The 17,227-nt window shown below is 45.4% G+C and overlaps 1 protein-coding gene and 1 pseudogene across 1 annotated transcript in view; both read right to left on the bottom strand.

Annotated features, from left to right (window-relative positions):
- The window catches only part of SNX31 (sorting nexin 31), an 80,955-nt gene that overhangs the window by 45,808 nt on the left and 17,920 nt on the right, over window positions 1-17,227 (bottom strand). Inside the window, exons 4-5 of the mRNA XM_068984016.1 lie at window positions 16,516-16,580; window positions 188-298 (exon numbers count right to left, since the gene is read on the bottom strand). Coding sequence (XP_068840117.1) covers window positions 188-298; window positions 16,516-16,580 — 176 coding nt within the window. The remainder of the gene's footprint in view (window positions 1-187; window positions 299-16,515; window positions 16,581-17,227) is intronic.
- Window positions 7,422-8,387, bottom strand: LOC138088686 (aminoacyl tRNA synthase complex-interacting multifunctional protein 1 pseudogene; annotated as a pseudogene).

Here is a 17,227-nt window from a genome sequence, read left to right as displayed (position 1 = left end):
AGATTGGCTGTAGCTGAGATTCTTCCATCAGTCACTCAGATAATTTCTCCATCAGTCTCTTGTCTCTACAAATGAGTCATCCAGAATAAAATGACAGGCAGGAAGCTTCCAGAAGGTAACTGTCCCTGCCTTCAAACAGAATGATTCCTAAATTCAGGTCTGGGGCTGGAACTTAAATCGAATTTACCTCCAGGACTCTTTCGGCAGTATCTGATGTTAGAATTTCGACTTTAATGCTCCTTCCATCAGGCAGAAATATATCCAGAGACGCTTTCTTGGTGGCAATGCTGAATGTGTCCTGTAAGCAGAAAGAAGCACAATAAGCTTTGGCACCCTTCTGTGGGGGGCAGTCGGCTCCCTCTCTGGGCTCTCAGGGCACACAGTGTCCAAAGCACACGAAAGCCCAGTGCAGAGACTGAGGGGATTGGTTTAAGGGGGTGAGGTGGGAGTGAAGAGGGGGTGGAGAGGAGTCCAGGCAAAGCAATGACATGCAACTTGAATAATTTCCAGGTAAAAAAAGGCATCCATTTTAGGAAAAAAGCTTTTGATAAAAATCATCTACATGACTCTTGGTCATCTCAGATTTTAACTCTCATTTTGAATATTTCCAGGCATTTCTACAAGTTTGTGATAGGTGGTAATTTAAGCTCCTGCTAAACAAAACTCTGAAGTTGCAAATCATGAGGCTCGTGTGGGGAATCGTCTCCATCTGGTTGAATGGCACCAGCTGAGGGCCCACACCCCAGCTCAGCGCAGCCGTGCCTGCACACATGCATTCCAGCCTTCTTCAGGGGACCTGTGTGTGCCAGAGGTGACTGGGAATCCAGGGACCTGTGAACCTCTCGGATAGAGTGTTCTAGAAGGTCAGAGACATGCCAGTGACATGGGAAGCCCATCAGAGCTGAGGGAAGCATGACGCTGAGGTTGGTGCTCAGCAAGAGGGACCTCGGGCAAGGCAGGGGCAAGGGTCAGTGGCTGACCATGCGGGCCTCCCAGTGCAGCTGTGTCTGGGGGTGGCTGTTCTCAGCACCTCCCAAACGGGTTCCTGTCAGTTCACAGAACTGCTTCCTCTCTGGGAGGCTGATCCTGGTCACAGCCCTTCTCATCCCAGGTTCCACCATGGACTCACGCAGCCATTGTGTGCGATACGTTCACTTCCCTTCTGGGCATTTAGAATGGCACCAGTGATGTGACTTCCGGGGGAGAACTGAGAAAAGAGCCACGCAATCTTCTGTGTTCTGAGCCTACTATATAAGCCGGAATGTTAGGGTTAGCAATACAGTGGGTGGGGACGGAGGTGGGAGGGGGAAGGCGAGAGGAGGTACCTCTTTCGAGTGACCAGAAAATTTCCAGCCAGGTCACCTCCTTCCTGGAATCAGTTTGGGGAAAGGAAGATCCAAATGACCGATCAGCAGATTCTTGGGGATCGTGGGGTTGGGGCTCAGGTCAGCTGACCGCTGAGACCCCTTCCCCTCAACAGGCAGCCCCTTCCCTTCCTTAGTCTTCCTGACCACCCCTGTAGTTCACAGACACAGTGGATTAGGCACCAGGCTTTGTAGGGAACAGGGGAATCTTGTGACCCCAAGGACTGTAGCCTGCCAGGCTCCTCTGTCCATGGGATTTCCCAGGCAAGAATACTGGAGTGGGTTGTCATTTCCTTCTCCAGGGGATCTTCCCCACCCAGGGACTGAACCGATCTCTTATGTCTCCTGCACAGGCAGGTGGGTTCTTCATCAGCTGAGCCGCCAGGGAAGCCCAGCCACACTGCCAGGTACCTCAAAAGGCCCATCACCTTAGTGACAGGCTTATTTTCTCCCAATTTTATTATCCAAGGGCAAGCCTTGAATAATGGTTAAATTTTAACCACCCCCACCCTGAGCCCACCTGCTTACAATTACTAAATGGCTATGATTCCGAACTCGAGTACTTTAGAAGAGAAAGGCTGCTGTTTCCCAAATGCAAAGGGTTGGTCCACAAAACAGTGTATGTTTGTGAATGTGTTATATTTATATATACAGTCAACATGCAGAGATAGCATCTTATTTATGAGTGAATATAATATCTGTGTATTTATTACATATAAATCTATTGTTAGACCACAATATTGATAGCTGTGCTCTGTGCTGCTTCAGATATAGATATAGTAGTTAATGCAATTCTCATACAATTCCATGAGGAATATACACTGGTTAAGCCCCCTTTTTAGAGATACTTATACCATTATATTCACTGCAGCACTACCTACAATAGCCAAGACATGGAAGCAACCTAAATGTTCATCAACAGATGAATGGATAAAGATATGGTACATATATACAACGGAACGCTACTCAGCCATAAAAGGAATGAAATAATGCCATTTGCAGCAACATAGAAGAACCTGGAGATTATGAAAAGAGACATAAGTCACACAGAGAAAGACAAATACTATAGGATATCACTCATATGTGGAATCTAAAATACAACACAAATGAACATGTCTATGAAACAGAAACAGACTCACAGACATGTGGTTGCCGAGGGAGAGGGTAGCAGAAAGAAGGCAGAAGGAAGCATTAGGAGTTTGGGACTAGCAGTAAATGGAGAAAGGGTAAACAGCAATGCCCTATTGTTCAGCACAAGGCACTATACTCAATATTCCGTGGTAAACCATAACAGAGAAGGATATGAGAAAGATATATATATGCACAACTGAGTCACTTTGCTATCTAGTCTACTTCAGTCATTCCGTCATATCCCACTCCTTGCAACCCCCTGGACTGCAGCACGCCAGGCTTCCCTGTCCATCACCAGCTCCCGGAACTTGCTCAAACTCACGTCCATCGAGTCGGTGATGCCATCCAACCATCTCATCCTCTGGTGTCCCCTTCTCCTCCTGCCTTCAATCTTTCCCAGCATCAGGGTCTTTTCCAATGGGTCAGTTCTTCACATCAGTATTGGAGTTTCAGCTTCAGCATCAGTCCTTCCAATGAATATTCAGGACTGATTTCCTTTAGGATTGACTGGTTTGATCTTGCTGTCCAAGGGACTCTCAAGAGTCTTCTCCAACACCACAGTTCAAAAGCATCAGTTCTTCAATGCTCAGCTTTCTCTATAGTTCAACTGTCATATCCATACATGACCACTGGAAAAACCATAGCTTTCACTAGAGGGACCACTGTCGGCAAAGTAATGTCTCTGCTTTTTAATGTGCTGTCTAGGTTGATCATAGCTTTTCTTCCAAGGAGCAAGCATCTTTTAATTTCATGGCTGCAGTCACCATCTGGAGCCCGAGAAAATAAAGTCTGTCACTACTTTCATTGTTTCCCTACCTATTTGCATGACGTGATGGGACCAGATGCCTTGATCTTAGCTTTCTTAATGTTGAGTTTTAAGCCAGCTTTTTCACTCTCCTCTCACTTTCATCAAGAGGCTCTTTAGTTCCTCTTCACTTTCTGCCATAAGGGTGGTGTCATCTGCATATCTGAGGTTGTTGATATTTCTCCTGGCAATCTTGATTCCAGCTTATACTTCATCCAGCCCAGCATTTCGCATGATGTACTCTTCATAGAAGTTAAATAAGCAGGGTGACAATATACAGCCTTGACGTACTCCTTTCCCAATTTGGAAACAGTCTGTTGTTCCATGTCTGGTTCTAACTGTTGCTTCTTGACCTGCATACACATTTCTCAGGAGGCAGGTCAGGTGGTTTGGTATTCCCATCTCTTTAAGTATTTTCCACAGTTTGTTGTGATCCACACAGTCAAAATCTTTGGTGTAGTCAATAAAGCAGAAGTAGATGTTTTTCTGGAATTCTCTTGCTTTTCCTATGATCCAACGGATGTTGGCAATTTGATCTCTGGTTCCTCTGGCTTTTCTAAATCCAGCCTGAACATTTGAAAGTTCACAGTTCATGTACTGTTGAAGCCTGGCTTGGAGAATTTTGAGCATTACTTTGCTAGTGTGTGAGATGAGTGCAATTGTATAGTAGTTTGGACATTTTTTGGCATTGCCTTTCTTTGGGATTGGAATGAAAACAACTGACCTTTTTCAGTCCTGTGGCCACTGCTGGGTTTCCAAATTTGCTGGCATATTGAGTGCAGCACTTTCACAGCATCATGTTTTAGGATTTGAAATAGCTCAACTGGAATTTCATTACCTCTACATCACAGTTCATAGTGATGCTTCCTAAGGCCCACTTGGCTTCGCATTCCAGGATGTCTGGCTCTAGGTGAGTGATCATACCATCATGATTATCTGGGTCATGAAGATCTTTTTTGTATAGTTCTTCTGTGTATTCTTGCCACCTCTTCTTAATATCTTCTGCTTCTGTTAATATCTTTCTGTCCTTTATTGTGCTGATCTTTGCATGAAATGTTCCCCTTTTTTGCCTTGAGAACCCCATGAACAGTATGAAAAGGCAAAAGATAGGACACTGAAAGATGAACTCCCCAGGTCAGTAGCTGCCCAATATGCTAATGGAGAAGAGTGGAGAAATAACTCAGAAAGAATGAAGAGACGGAGCCCAAACAAAAACAAGGCCTAGTTGTGGATGTGACTGGTGATGAAAGTAAAGTCTGATGCTGTAAAAGCAATATTGCATAGGAACCTGGGATGTTAGGTCCATGAATCAAGGCAAACTGGAATTGGTCAAACAGGAGATGGCAAGAGTGAACATTGATATTTTAGAAATCAGTGAACTAAAATGGACTGGAATGGGCGAATTTAATTCAGATGACCATTATATCTACTATTGTGGGCAAGAATCCCTTAGAAGAAATGGAGTAGCCCTCATAGTCAACAAAAGAGTCCAAAAATGCAGTACTTGGGTGCAATCTCAAAAACTACAGAATGATCTTTGTATAACAGGCAAGTTTGGCTTTGGAGTACAAAATGAAGCAGGGCAAACGCTAACAGTTTTGCCAAGAGAATGCACTGGTCATAGCAAACACCCTCTTCCAACAACACAAGAGAAGACTCTACATGTGGACATCACCAGATGGTCAATACTGAAATCACATTGATTATATTCTTTGCAGCCAAAGATAGAGAAGCTCTATATAGTCAGCAAAAACAAGACCAGGAGCTGACTGTGGCTCAGATCATGAACTCCTTATTACCAAATTCAGACTTAAATTGAAGAAAGTAGAGAAAAGCACTAGACCATTCAGGTATGACCTAAATCAAATCCCTTATGATTATACAGTGGAAGTGAGAAATAGATTCAAGGGATTAGATCTGATAGACAGTGCCTGAAGAACTATGGACAGAGGTTCATGACATTGTACAGGAGGCAGGGATCAAGACCATCTCCAAGAAAAAGAAATGCAAAGAGGCAAAATGGTTGTCTGAGGAGGCCTTACAAATAGCTGAGAAAAGAAGAGAAGTGAAAGGCAAAGGAGAAAAGGAAAGATATACCCACTTGAATGCAGAGTTCTAAAGAATAGCAAGGAGAGATAAGAAAGCCTTCCTCAGTGATCAATGCAAAGAAATAGAGGAAAACAATGGAAAGGGAAAGACTAGAGAACTTTTCAAGAAAATTAGAGATACCAAGGGAACATTTCATGTGAAGATGGGCACTTTGATACATAACAGAAATTAACACAATGCTGTAAATCAGCTATAATTCAATAAAATAAAAATTGTAAAGCCCCCTTTTTCAGATGTAGTAAAAGTTCACAAAGGTTAAGTAACTCACCTCTAGGACATACTGCCATTTGGTAGCAGAGGCAGGACTCAAGGCCAGATCTGCATGATCCAGGGCCTAGGCTCAAATATGGTGGACTTTTCTCCTGGCTGGCCCAGGAAGGTTGCTCCTGCATTGCTCTGGAGTGAATGTTTGTGTCTCTGGTGCCCCACGCCCTCATTCATATGGAGCCCTAACCTCTAGTGTGATGCTGTTACAGATGGGGCCTTAGGAAGTGACTAGGGTTAAGTGCAGAGAAGGCAATGGCACCCCACTCCAGTACTCTTTTGCCTGGAGAATCCCGTGGATGGAGGAGCCTGGCAGGCTGCAGTCCATGGCGTCAATACGAGTCAGACACGACGGAGCGACTTCACTTTCATTTTTCACTTTCATGCATTGGAGAAGGAAATGGCAACCCACTCCAGTATTCTTGCCTGGATAATCCCAGGGAAGGGGGAACCTGGTGGGCTGCCATCTATGGGGTCGCCCAGAGTTGGACACAACTGAAGTGACTTAGCAGCAGCAGCAGCAGGGTTAAGTGAGGTCCTGTCCTCATGATGGGATTAGTGTTCTTGTAAGAAGAGACACCAGAAAGTTTGCTCTCTGTACATGTGCACAAAGAAGAAATGTATTTCTCACAGTTTTTGGAATTTCAGTTCTTTAAGCTACCGGTTACAGCAGCCTGAGCAGACAAATGTAAGCATAACAATTATAGCTCTCCTTTCTAAGTGTCTAAGGGGACTTCCCTGGTGGTCCAGTGGTTAAGAATCCGCCTGCCAGTGCAGGGGACATGGATATGATCCCTAGTCTGGGAAGATTCCACATGCCACGCGGCAAGCCCAGGCAGCACAAGTACTGAGCCTGTTCTCTAGGGCCAGAGAACCTCCACTACTGAAGCCCGCATGCCTAGACCCCCTGCTCTGCAGCAAGAGAAACCACTGTAATGAGAAGCCCGCACATTGCAGCTAGAGAGTAGCCCCCACCTGCCGCAACTAGAGAAAGCCCAGGTGCAGCAACGAAGACCCAGCGCAGCCAAAAATACACACATACATATGGAAAAATAAAAGATCATCATAGGGTTTCATTTTTTTTTTAGTGTCTAAGTTTGGATAAATTGGGCTTCCCTGGTAGCTCAGCTGGTAAAGAATCTGCCTGCAATGCAGGAGACCTTGGTTCAATTCCTGGGTCGGGAAGATCCACTGGAGAAGGGATAGGCTACCCACTCCAGTATTCTGGCCTGGAGAATTCCATGGACTGTATAGTCCATGGGATCACAAAGAGTCGGACATGACAGCAACTCCCACTTCACTTCACCTGGATAAATGATGTGGCCATCATGTTGCCACCATAATATCAGGGTAAGGTACCATGTTATATCGCCCCTCCACATACAACAAGTGTCCATCTGCCTGAGTGAATCTGCACACTTATCAGTCACCATCTTGATCACTTTTCAAACAGTCCTGTGGCTTCCCTCTCTCAGTACTGGCCTTCACATCAGCAAATGCTGACCCAGCCATCTGCCAGCTTTTCCCTTTAAGTGTCCAGCGCTAGGACAACCCACCTCCCAGGAACCTTTGAGAATCACGCCAAGTCCCTCCTCAGCAGGTCAGGGCCACTGGTTTCCCTTCTCCCCAGCACGTACCCTGAGCTCCCCACATACAACCTCAGCCACGCTTTTTTTTTTTTAGCTATGAGTGACAAATGTTATTTCTTTTTATTGTTTTCTCTAATGTATTTCAGAAACTGAAGTGTTTTATTTTATTCCACTGTTGGCCATAGTTTGAGCCCTACACACTCCCTTCCCTTTCACCTCAAAGGGAGCGCCTTTGTATGTAGCCACGCATACATCATTAGTGTAAAGATCAGGCTGGATCTGCTCCCAAATCTTCTTCTTAGGATTCAGCTCCTTGTCGGGCTCTCCAGGGAAAGCATCAAAAGTAATTCTGTCCCCAGGAACAGATCCATCAGAAGGTGCCAAGATTTCTACTTCCTCTGGTGAACTTGCACACATCACCATTGTCTGAGATACTACTCCCCTCATCTTTGCAGGTTTCAGGTTACAAAGTAAAACCACCATCCGATTTTGCATCTGTTCAAGAGGAACATGATTCACCAGGCCACTGACCACCGTTCTTGGGGCTGTTTCTCCAACATCTACTTCTTCTACATACAAAGAATCTGCATCAGGGTGTTTTCTGGCAGTGATGATACAACCAATTTGAAGATCCAGATGGGAAACATCAACAGGCTTAGAGTCAGCACTTCCTGCTACTGGTTGCTGTTTTTTCTCCTTTTTCTCTCCTTTCTTTTCAGCTTTCTCTTTCATCTTCTTTTCTTCTTCTCCTCCTCCTTTTACTTGCTCTTTAGCACCAAAAGATATGGTTGTTATTGGTATAGATTGTATCTCATTTTCAGAAACTGTAGAATCTGTTTTTAGTGGAGTACCAGATGGAAATGGTATTTGTTTTACTCCATTTTGAATTTCTGCCTTAATTAGCTCTTGTTTCAATCCTTCAATTTCTTTCTTCAATTTAGCATTTTCAACTCGAAGTTTCTTCTCTTCTCTCAAAGTTGCCTGCAAAATTGCTTTCTCCTTAAGAAGAGCAACTTGCTGCTTAAGATATTCAATAATTTGATCTGCTTCTGCACCCTTCTGCTACAATCTCTTCAGAACAGCATCACCAGTTGCCATTTTTGCCAAGAAATGGCAGAAAATCATGTATCGGTGGACTGAGGCACCTCAGAAGCTTCGGCCGGGAGCAGGTAAGGAGTGCCTCTGCCTCACCCACACTTTCTTCACTTCTAACTTCCCAGGGGAATTCTGTCTGATTTCTCAAGTTCCCCTGCAGTTATGATAACTGATAACAGTAGGGCCCCTGAGACCCCATATTTAGCTGAGTAGTCAAGGGTCAGGGGCTTCTCCAGAGCAACTGTTGCAAATAGTCCCTTTCCAGGTACACGCCTCTGCTTAGGTCTTGGGTTCTTAAAGGTATTTGGCCTAGACTCACAAACATCTCTTACCTCAGAGGAAAAACACTCTTAAAATGAATGGAAAGATGCCATTGCATTTTGATATGATTAAGGGAAAGCCTACCATTAATCTATTACTTCAGTGCAACTCTTGACTCAAACTATGCTGCAGACCAATGAGATATCTAAATTATATAAACAGTTAAAATGATACAAATGCATGCCCCTCTTAAATTCTTCTGCAAAAGAAAAGTGAGGAAGTAGATTGCATTGGTAGAGTGGGTCAGATCATAGATGGCCCTAAAATCAGACACTTGAGGGTTTTATTAAAAAGGCAAAAGTGGGTCACGGTGGTTCTGGATCAGGCACATGGAAGGGTGGAAATGGAGTTAGGGAAAGATGTGTCTGGCACTGTAAGTGGAAATGAACTAGAGGGAAGACTGAAGGATGTGGGAGACCTGAGAAGTGGGTGGCGGTCACTCATGCACAAGGTACCAAGGGATGGGGCTAGACTGTAGGATTAGGAAATGCATGATCCACGGAGCAGACTGCCTGGTCCCAAGCCTAGTTCCGCCCGCACTGCGTGGGACCCTGTGGAAACCTGGACAGGTGCCTCCCCTCTGTGCTCTGCATTCCTTCAGCTCTAAAGTAAGGACGGCAGCTCCAGGAGGACACCCCCTGCAAACACTCTTGTTAGCACAGGAATGAGGAGGTCATTACATACCTTTGATTTGACTTAGTGGCAACAGGCAAGAAATAAAGGGGTCCAGAAAAGATTCAGGAAGATGTTTTCCACACTCACATCCAATCAAGTGCTGAGTCTTGTATATTCACATCTTAGACAATCTCTTCAATCCATCTACTTCTTTTCATCGTCACCACCTGCCCTTGAGTCCTACCTGATACGTTCTCCCCTCCTTGACCTCTGCGATGGCCTCCTCACTGGTTACCTTGCTTCCGTTCTTGCCCCCCTTGCAAGGCACTCTCCGCACAGTAGCCAGAGAATACTTTTTTTCATGCAAAGCTGAAAATGTACTCCTCTAGCTTAAAACTCTCTAATGCCCTTACACTGCTCAAGGGACACTAAAAGAAAAGCACTGTTTTTCTCCACTCCACTCACATCGACACTTCTGACACTGATTACCTGGAGTCAGCACACACCACACAGATTAAGGACCCAGTCCCACAGGATGGCCCCTCCCCCACTTCAGAAGCCAACTGCAAGTCCAGGCCTCCCATACTTCTGATCAACTTGCTATAAATCTGGGATCCCCATGACCCCTTACTGGAGTTTGATGATTTCCTAGAATAGCTCATAGGACTCAGGAAAGCTCTTTTCTTACTATAACCCATTTATTACTAAGGATACAACTCAGGAAGAGCTAAACGGAAGGAATGCAGCACCTCTATGTGTTCGCCCACACAGAAGCTCTCTGAACCCCACAGTTCAGGAATTTCGATGGAGGTTTCAGCATGTAGGCGTGACCAATGATTAACTCAGTCCCCAGCCCCTCTCTCAAACCTGGAGGCCAGCGGGTGGGGCTCCAAGTTGCAACCCTCCAATCATATGTTTAAAAACAACTAAGCATCTTTTTTTTTTTCCTTTTAAATGATATCATTTTTAACTCTAAGAAAAACAAAAGTTACTCGTGAAAGTAAAGGTAATCATAGTCATAAACATTATTTGTTCAGTAGTAAGAAATATTTACCTGTTATAAAGATCAAAATATTGACTAGGGACTTAATGTTTTTAATGATGAGATAAAACTGGGGAGAAGAATGGAATGAAAGAAGGTGATACAAGAAAGCTGAATCCACACCCCTCATGTGTGTGAATGTGTGTGTGTAAAAGTCACTCAGGCGTGTCCAGCTCTCTACAACCCTATGGACTGTGGCTTGCCAGGCTCCTCTGTCCATGAGATTCTCCAGGCAAGAATACTGGTGTGGGTTGTCATGCCCTTCTCCAGGGGATCTTCCTAACCCAGGGATTGAACCCAGCTCTGCCTCATTGCGGGCAGATCCTTTATTGTCTGAGCCACCAGGGAATCCCCTCATCCCTCATACAGGGAGTCAATAGATAATATCTACAAACTGAAGAACAGGAGAAAGAGATGAATATGATTAATCTCCAGATATTTAAATATCTGAAGAAAAAGCTAAAAGATTTGAAAGCCATTGCCTCTGGAAAGCAGGAGATGGTTATATTATAATACTTTTAAACACTATTTTACTTTTAAAAATATCAGCACATTTTGTTTGGTTTTAAAAAATGAAAAATTTTAGGACAATATGGTGAAGAGGAGAAATGATAGAATTGAAAAACTTTAATGAGATAAAAGCAAATGCACAACAGATGAAACATTCTGTGTTGGGAGTTGTGATCGAGGAGGAATTTGGCTCTATTTGTGATATTTGAATTTTACTTGTATATATATATATATATAATTTATAAAATATAAAAGACATAATAATGCAATTAGAGGAAAAAAGCCAACATGGTGGGTTCAGACTGTGCAAAAACAAAACTTAACTAACCCATCTTGATTTCGGGGGGACCAGGAATTAAAACACACAATTCACACTAGTAAACCAAATGCATTTATCTTTAAGAAACCTCTAAATCCTCCGTTACCATGGGCTGCCTTTGGAGAAGAGAATGGCAACCCACTCCAATATTCTTGCCTGGGAAATCCCATGGACTGAGAAGCCTGGCAGGCTACAGTCCATTGGGTCACAAAGAGTTGGACACGCCTTAGTGACTGAGGACACATGGGCTGCCTTAACACACTTTAAAACATTTAAAATGTTTTAATTTTAACACATTTTCAAATCACATTTAATACCCTGAGAAATTGTGTAATATTTCAAAGAAGCTCCATCAGTGGGCTTTATTGATGTTCTCCTCTGAGGCCAAAGAATTTCTGGTAGCCGTAGCACTTACCCTGATCTTTATTATCCAGAAAATCCATATTTGGATGTGCCAACCTCTAAACTTCCATCACACTTACTAATCAGTCCTAATCATTTCACTACAAGAGAAACAGGAAACATTCTTAAGAGGAAATGGGGAAAGAGTCACTTCCCAGAGCCCATAGACCCATGGTGGGCAACACTCCCCAAATATATACATTGCCCCTAACTCCCCAAGTACAAAAAAAGCCACAACAAATACCTTCTTAGTCTCTTTCTTCTCAAACATGCTATTTACACTATATAGATTAAGAACCAGAAACATACAGGTCTTAGTCTAAAGACTGGTTTTGCCTTTCAAAACGCCCTTCATCTCAGAGGCAATTGCAGGCCAAAGGCAGGGAGCATGGTAAGTGGGTGGGCAGGAGGGGTCTGGATACAAAACAAGCGGGACCTGGTGAGGGATGGGGCTAGAGGGGGCTGCCACCGCTCTAGAAACACTTCATGACATCAGTGGATCCAGGCTCCTCGGGCTTCCACTTATTAAGATGTGTATCTCTGAACAACGTACTTAACTGAAAAAGAGGAGCACCACCCTCAACAAGTCGCGAGGGTGAATGAGATGCTGCACCGAAAGTGTCCAGTCCAGCCCAGATCGAATTTCCTGTAGAAGCAGCCCCCTCCAGTGACTGAGGCTCCCCCTGGGTAGAGGCTCCTTGGGAGCCTCCTACATGGTCACACATATTCACATTTCTAACACGTAGTGTCCTTGTCCAGAGACAGGAAGGTGTGCACGTACCTGCCGAGTCCTGGAGAGCCAGGCCTGCGAGTGTGTGACTACTGGGTAATACCACCGGGAAGCAGCAGGCCAAGCACTTATTAGAGGCTGTGAAAATATTCGGCAGAGGGGGGCATGTCTGTATAATATTGAGGTGGGGAAACGTCCCAACCCTTGCTACCTGGGCTCCTCTGATGGTCTGGAAGACCCACGCATCTCCTGTGCTCATCCCAGTCCTCCCGGCACTCACCAGTCCTCCACAAGCCATCTCACTGCAGGCTCGGCTGGTTGAGTCTCCCCTGCACCAACCGCATCTAGTCACTGGTGAGGAATAACTCTGGCCCTGGAAGGTGGTCAGGGGACAGGCTCCTCACCCCCAACAATAAGCGGCTACTGCTTCCCTTTTACCAATATCTGTCCTGAGTCTCCCAGACCATCAGATATTAATGTGATTTGCTAGCATTTCCCTGAATGGGAAGAAAAAGCTAGAGTATAATCTTACCTCCCTGCTTACCCCAGAAATCACCCAATGCTAACTTCAAGGTACTTCTTCAGGTCATTAACCAAGGTGCCCTCTATCATGTCCCTTGGACACTCATTCACCCTGTGGCAGTGCTTCTGAGCCCTTTTCTCACCAAGTCACATGGAGAAAATAATACTGTTTGTACTGCATACAGGGAAAGTGGGCACGGAGCCGCTGGAGGTGGGTGGGCCCACAGATGCTTCATCAGGGCGGAGAGGATGGAGATCTCGACATATCCCTAATCCTGCATCATGACCCTGTATCACAGCACTCGGTCCTGTATAAGAGCACTCAGCCCTGTACCATAGGGAGTAGTCCTGTATCACGGTCTCATTCCTGTGTCACTGGGCTCATTACACCTATGGTCTTACACGGTGAATTTTCTGTCTCCACAACAAGGCTGGAAACTCCATGATCTGGACTAGGTGTGATTCCCTGGTGCCTCCCTCTCCTCTGGAGCATTATCAAGTCCCAGCAACCATTCAGTACATATTTGTTCCAGGATAAACAGTCACGGGGCTTCCCAGGTGGCGCTAGTGGTCAAGAATCTGCCTGCCAATGCAGAGACTTAAGAGATGTGAGTTTGATCCCTGAGTTGGGAAGACCCCCCTGGAGGAGGGCATGGTAACCCACTCCAGAATTCTTGCCTGGAGAATCCCATGGACAGAGGTGCCTGGCAGGCTACAGACCATAGGGTAGCAAAGAGTCGGACGCAACCAAGGGACTAACGGCAACATGAACAGTCAAGGACGCCAGCAGGCAGGGCAGGGGCCTGATGAACACAGAACCACCTTCCTGACTCAAACTCAGTATCCTTTTCAAAACCTGCAGCCTCTTTCATAAACATCTTCAGGAGTTGTCCTCATTTTGTTTTGGAAACAAACAGAAAAAAAGTGGAAGGAAAATACTCTTTGAAGAAGTTTAAAGTCGTCCCAGGCCTGAAACACTGGGTTTGCAGAGGAGCTGCCGAGCCTGGTGAACACTGGACCTGTGCAGGGAGGAGGGAAGCAGAGGGACAAAGGGGCAGCAGGCAGGACTTAGGCCACATTGATCCTGTCTTAATGCAGCTCCTCAGGAGGCACCAGGAGGGTCTGGGAGCACAAGTCTGGGCCCCTCTGATGCCATCAGGTGTCCTGGGAGAGATGCACAGGCCCGCCATCTTTGCCCAAAGCAATCTTTCAGCAGCGGGGGAAGAGGCAAAAGGATTGGTGTTGGTGATGGCAGGAGGACCTCCTAGGTGTCAACATCGGCCAGGTGACATTTATGTGCCTTAGGAGTGCCGGCTCACTTCATCCTCCCAACAACCCTCAGAGAAGAGCTACTCCGCTCATTCTAGAGAGGAGACTGAGATACAAAGAGACTAAGTAAATGGCCTCAAGCCACGCAAGTTGAAAGTAGGGCAGCTGCCAAATTATGGATCTTGGGCATCTCACTCCAAGCCTGCACTCCCGACTGCTAAGTCAGTCCTGGGGCCGATTCGTCAGCAGGAGGGTGGAAGCCATGATCTTGAGAAGAGGAACTGTGTGGTTTGGGCTTCACGGCAGACACGCCACTCCACCCTGGGGCACAATGTTAGTGAGAAAGTGCCCAGAAATGAGAGGCAAGATCCAGCAGACGGGTTCCACCAACTCAGCTCTGGCAACTCCCAGCATCGTGGGTCAGCAAACAACTGGCTCTGGGAACATAAACTCTTTCAAAATTGAGGGTCTCCTGGGAAGAGCCAGAGGCAAAAATCCCTCAGGAAAGGAGGAAAGAAAAGTGACCAAATGTGGGTGAAAAATATATGCCCCCAGAATGATGCCACTGGGCTTCCCTGGTGGCTCAGAGGTAAAGAATCCGATGCGGGAGACACAGGTTTGCTCCCTGGTCTGGAAAGATCTCAATTAAAAAAGAAAAAAAGGCAAAATGATGCAACTAAGGAAATGAACATGATGACTGTGTTAACCAAAACAAGACTTCTCTGAACTCAGACCTCAAAGAACAAATAAAGACCTCAACAAGGAGATAAGCAAACAAAAGAGCATAAAAGGAAGCCTGCCAAATTCACAGAAGCAACAGAAGAGAAAAATGAAGCCACTGCAGAAGTGAAAACTCCATCATAAGAAGAAAGAATGCAGAGCTGGGGCAAAAGGCTTCCGCGCAGTTATACAGATAAAAAAAATACAAAGAGGACTAAAACACTCAAAAAAAGCTCCAAAACGCTGCCACCCTCTGAACGACTTTTAGAAAGCATTGAAAACAAAACCACAATGCGCACAAAGACGGCAGGACCAAGGCTGATTGTACCTCTGTGCATTCACACAGAACGAGTTGCAAGACGCAAACTGTGAAAAACAAGGTTCAGAAAGTGGGTAGAGTAGGTGCTTATTCAGGAGACAGAAGAGGGTATGCATATGCGTGAATGCTTGTATCTGCACAAAAATGCGTAGCAGGGACACGTGTTAAACTGTAAACAAGTGTCTCTGTGGTGGGAGTGAGGTTGCGTGGGTGTGTGCTCAGTTGCATCCAACTCTTTGCGACCCCTGGACTGTAGCCCACCAGGCTCATCTGTCCACACGGAATTTTCCAGGAGTGCGTTGCTGTTTCCTCCTCCAGGGGATCTTCCCAACCCAGGGATTGAACCCATGTCTCTTGTGTCTCCTGCATTGGCAGGCACATTCGCCACCACTTTGAGGTTACTTTTATCATGTACTGTTTTGTGCTGTTTGAATGTTACCACCATCACCGCCACAACAACAAACTTTTCAAATAAAAGGAAAATACACATGTATGTGTATATACACACACGCTTGCACACACACACACACACACACACCAAACATTAAGTATATGTGAGAGTACAGGCAGTCATACCGTGGGAGGCTCCAGCAGCATTTCTCAGTTGGGTGGACCAGTAAGTTTATCAACACACTTGAGCCACTGAATAAATGCACTTTGCTCCCGTTTCTTACAAGTCTGATCAAGGTATCGCTCCTCCCTGAACCAGGGAACCAGTTCAGTAATATCATATCATTGGACAACTTCAGTGCTTTCAAAGCTCTTCCATTCAGTCAAGAATGCACAAGGAGGCATAAAGATGTTCCCAGTGTACCACCCGAATGGATCCTGCACTAAATAAATGTATTTGGCCAAGCTCCAGCCGCTGGGGACAAGTGGCCAGTGGTTCTTTAGACCAACAAAGGAAAGGGAGTTCCTGTCTGTCCTTCTGTGAGACTGCATTTTCTCCATAATTCATTCACAATAAAGTTCTAAGCAGAGAATACACAAATATAATCTGGCATGGCTCTTTCAGCTGTCCTGAGGTCTTCACTGTGGCAAACTTGGAAGTCCCAGCTACAGAAGCGGGCTCCCAGAGTTGTCATGGGGGCCCTTAATAATAATGTGTTCTTTTTTCCATGGCTAGTTTTGAGATGTCAGTGCTTATGCCACAGATAAAAGGTATCAACTTAATTAAAATGGGCAAAAGGCCAAGTGATGCACTTAATGTTCCACCTAGAATCTAAGCCTCCAAAAGAAGAAAATATTAATAAGAACCATCTTCCTGTGTCCTCCAAGTGAATGTATTTTATCTGAATCCAGGCTCTGTAGGGCTGATGGTCAGAAACACACCCATGGAGACATATTCTGTAGTGAAATCATGATGTTAGTCAAGAAAAGTAAGCTTACCAGCTGCACCAGTTTTAAAAAATCAACGAAGACATCACTTCTCAACATGTTTGGGTCCATGGTTACTGAAAAACAGGGACAGCAAGCCAGGTTAGCACGGGGCTGGGTTGACTGGTCTGTTAAACTGCTCTGTCCTCCAGGGAGCCCTCCAGGCCTTGACAGTGCACCGCTGCCTCCTTAAAGGCAGTGGAGCCTGTGACTTCTCAAATCCACGAAAACCTACAAAGCCCTCCTCCTCCAGGCAGCCTGGACTGACAACGTGAACCCGTCACATCAGTCTCAGGTGACTCTTTCCAGGAGCCCTTTTCCATTCATGCGCATCCACCACTCAATAGCCATCTTGCTGCCCCTGCTAGAAAGATGGTGAAGTTGATACGAAGAAGCAATAAGACCTAAAACTGTGGATCTAGACTCCCACTTTAGCGAGATGCTTGGTCATTTGAAAATTTTAAATCAGCCAAGAAACAAGGATGGAGAGGACTTCTTTTCACAATGGGAGCTCTCAAGAGGTTCTATTAAAAAAAAAAAAAGCAACGATAAGGCTGCCAGAGATTTAAAGTTTCTTCTGTACTTATAAGACGTTTACCCCCTTAGATTTAAAGCTCCAGATACCAACACCCAGAGCTGTGGCCAGAGCACATGGGGCCGGGACTTGCCCCCTGAGGACCCCACAGTCACATGTGAGGGGCTTCCCTGCAGCTTTCTCAGTTCT

Source organism: Capricornis sumatraensis, chromosome 11 (assembly GCF_032405125.1).
Source record: "Capricornis sumatraensis isolate serow.1 chromosome 11, serow.2, whole genome shotgun sequence".
NCBI classification, from domain to species: domain Eukaryota; kingdom Metazoa; phylum Chordata; class Mammalia; order Artiodactyla; family Bovidae; genus Capricornis; species Capricornis sumatraensis.
The sequence above is the reverse complement of the archived record's forward strand: the minus strand, read 5'-3'. Positions and strand labels throughout refer to the sequence as shown.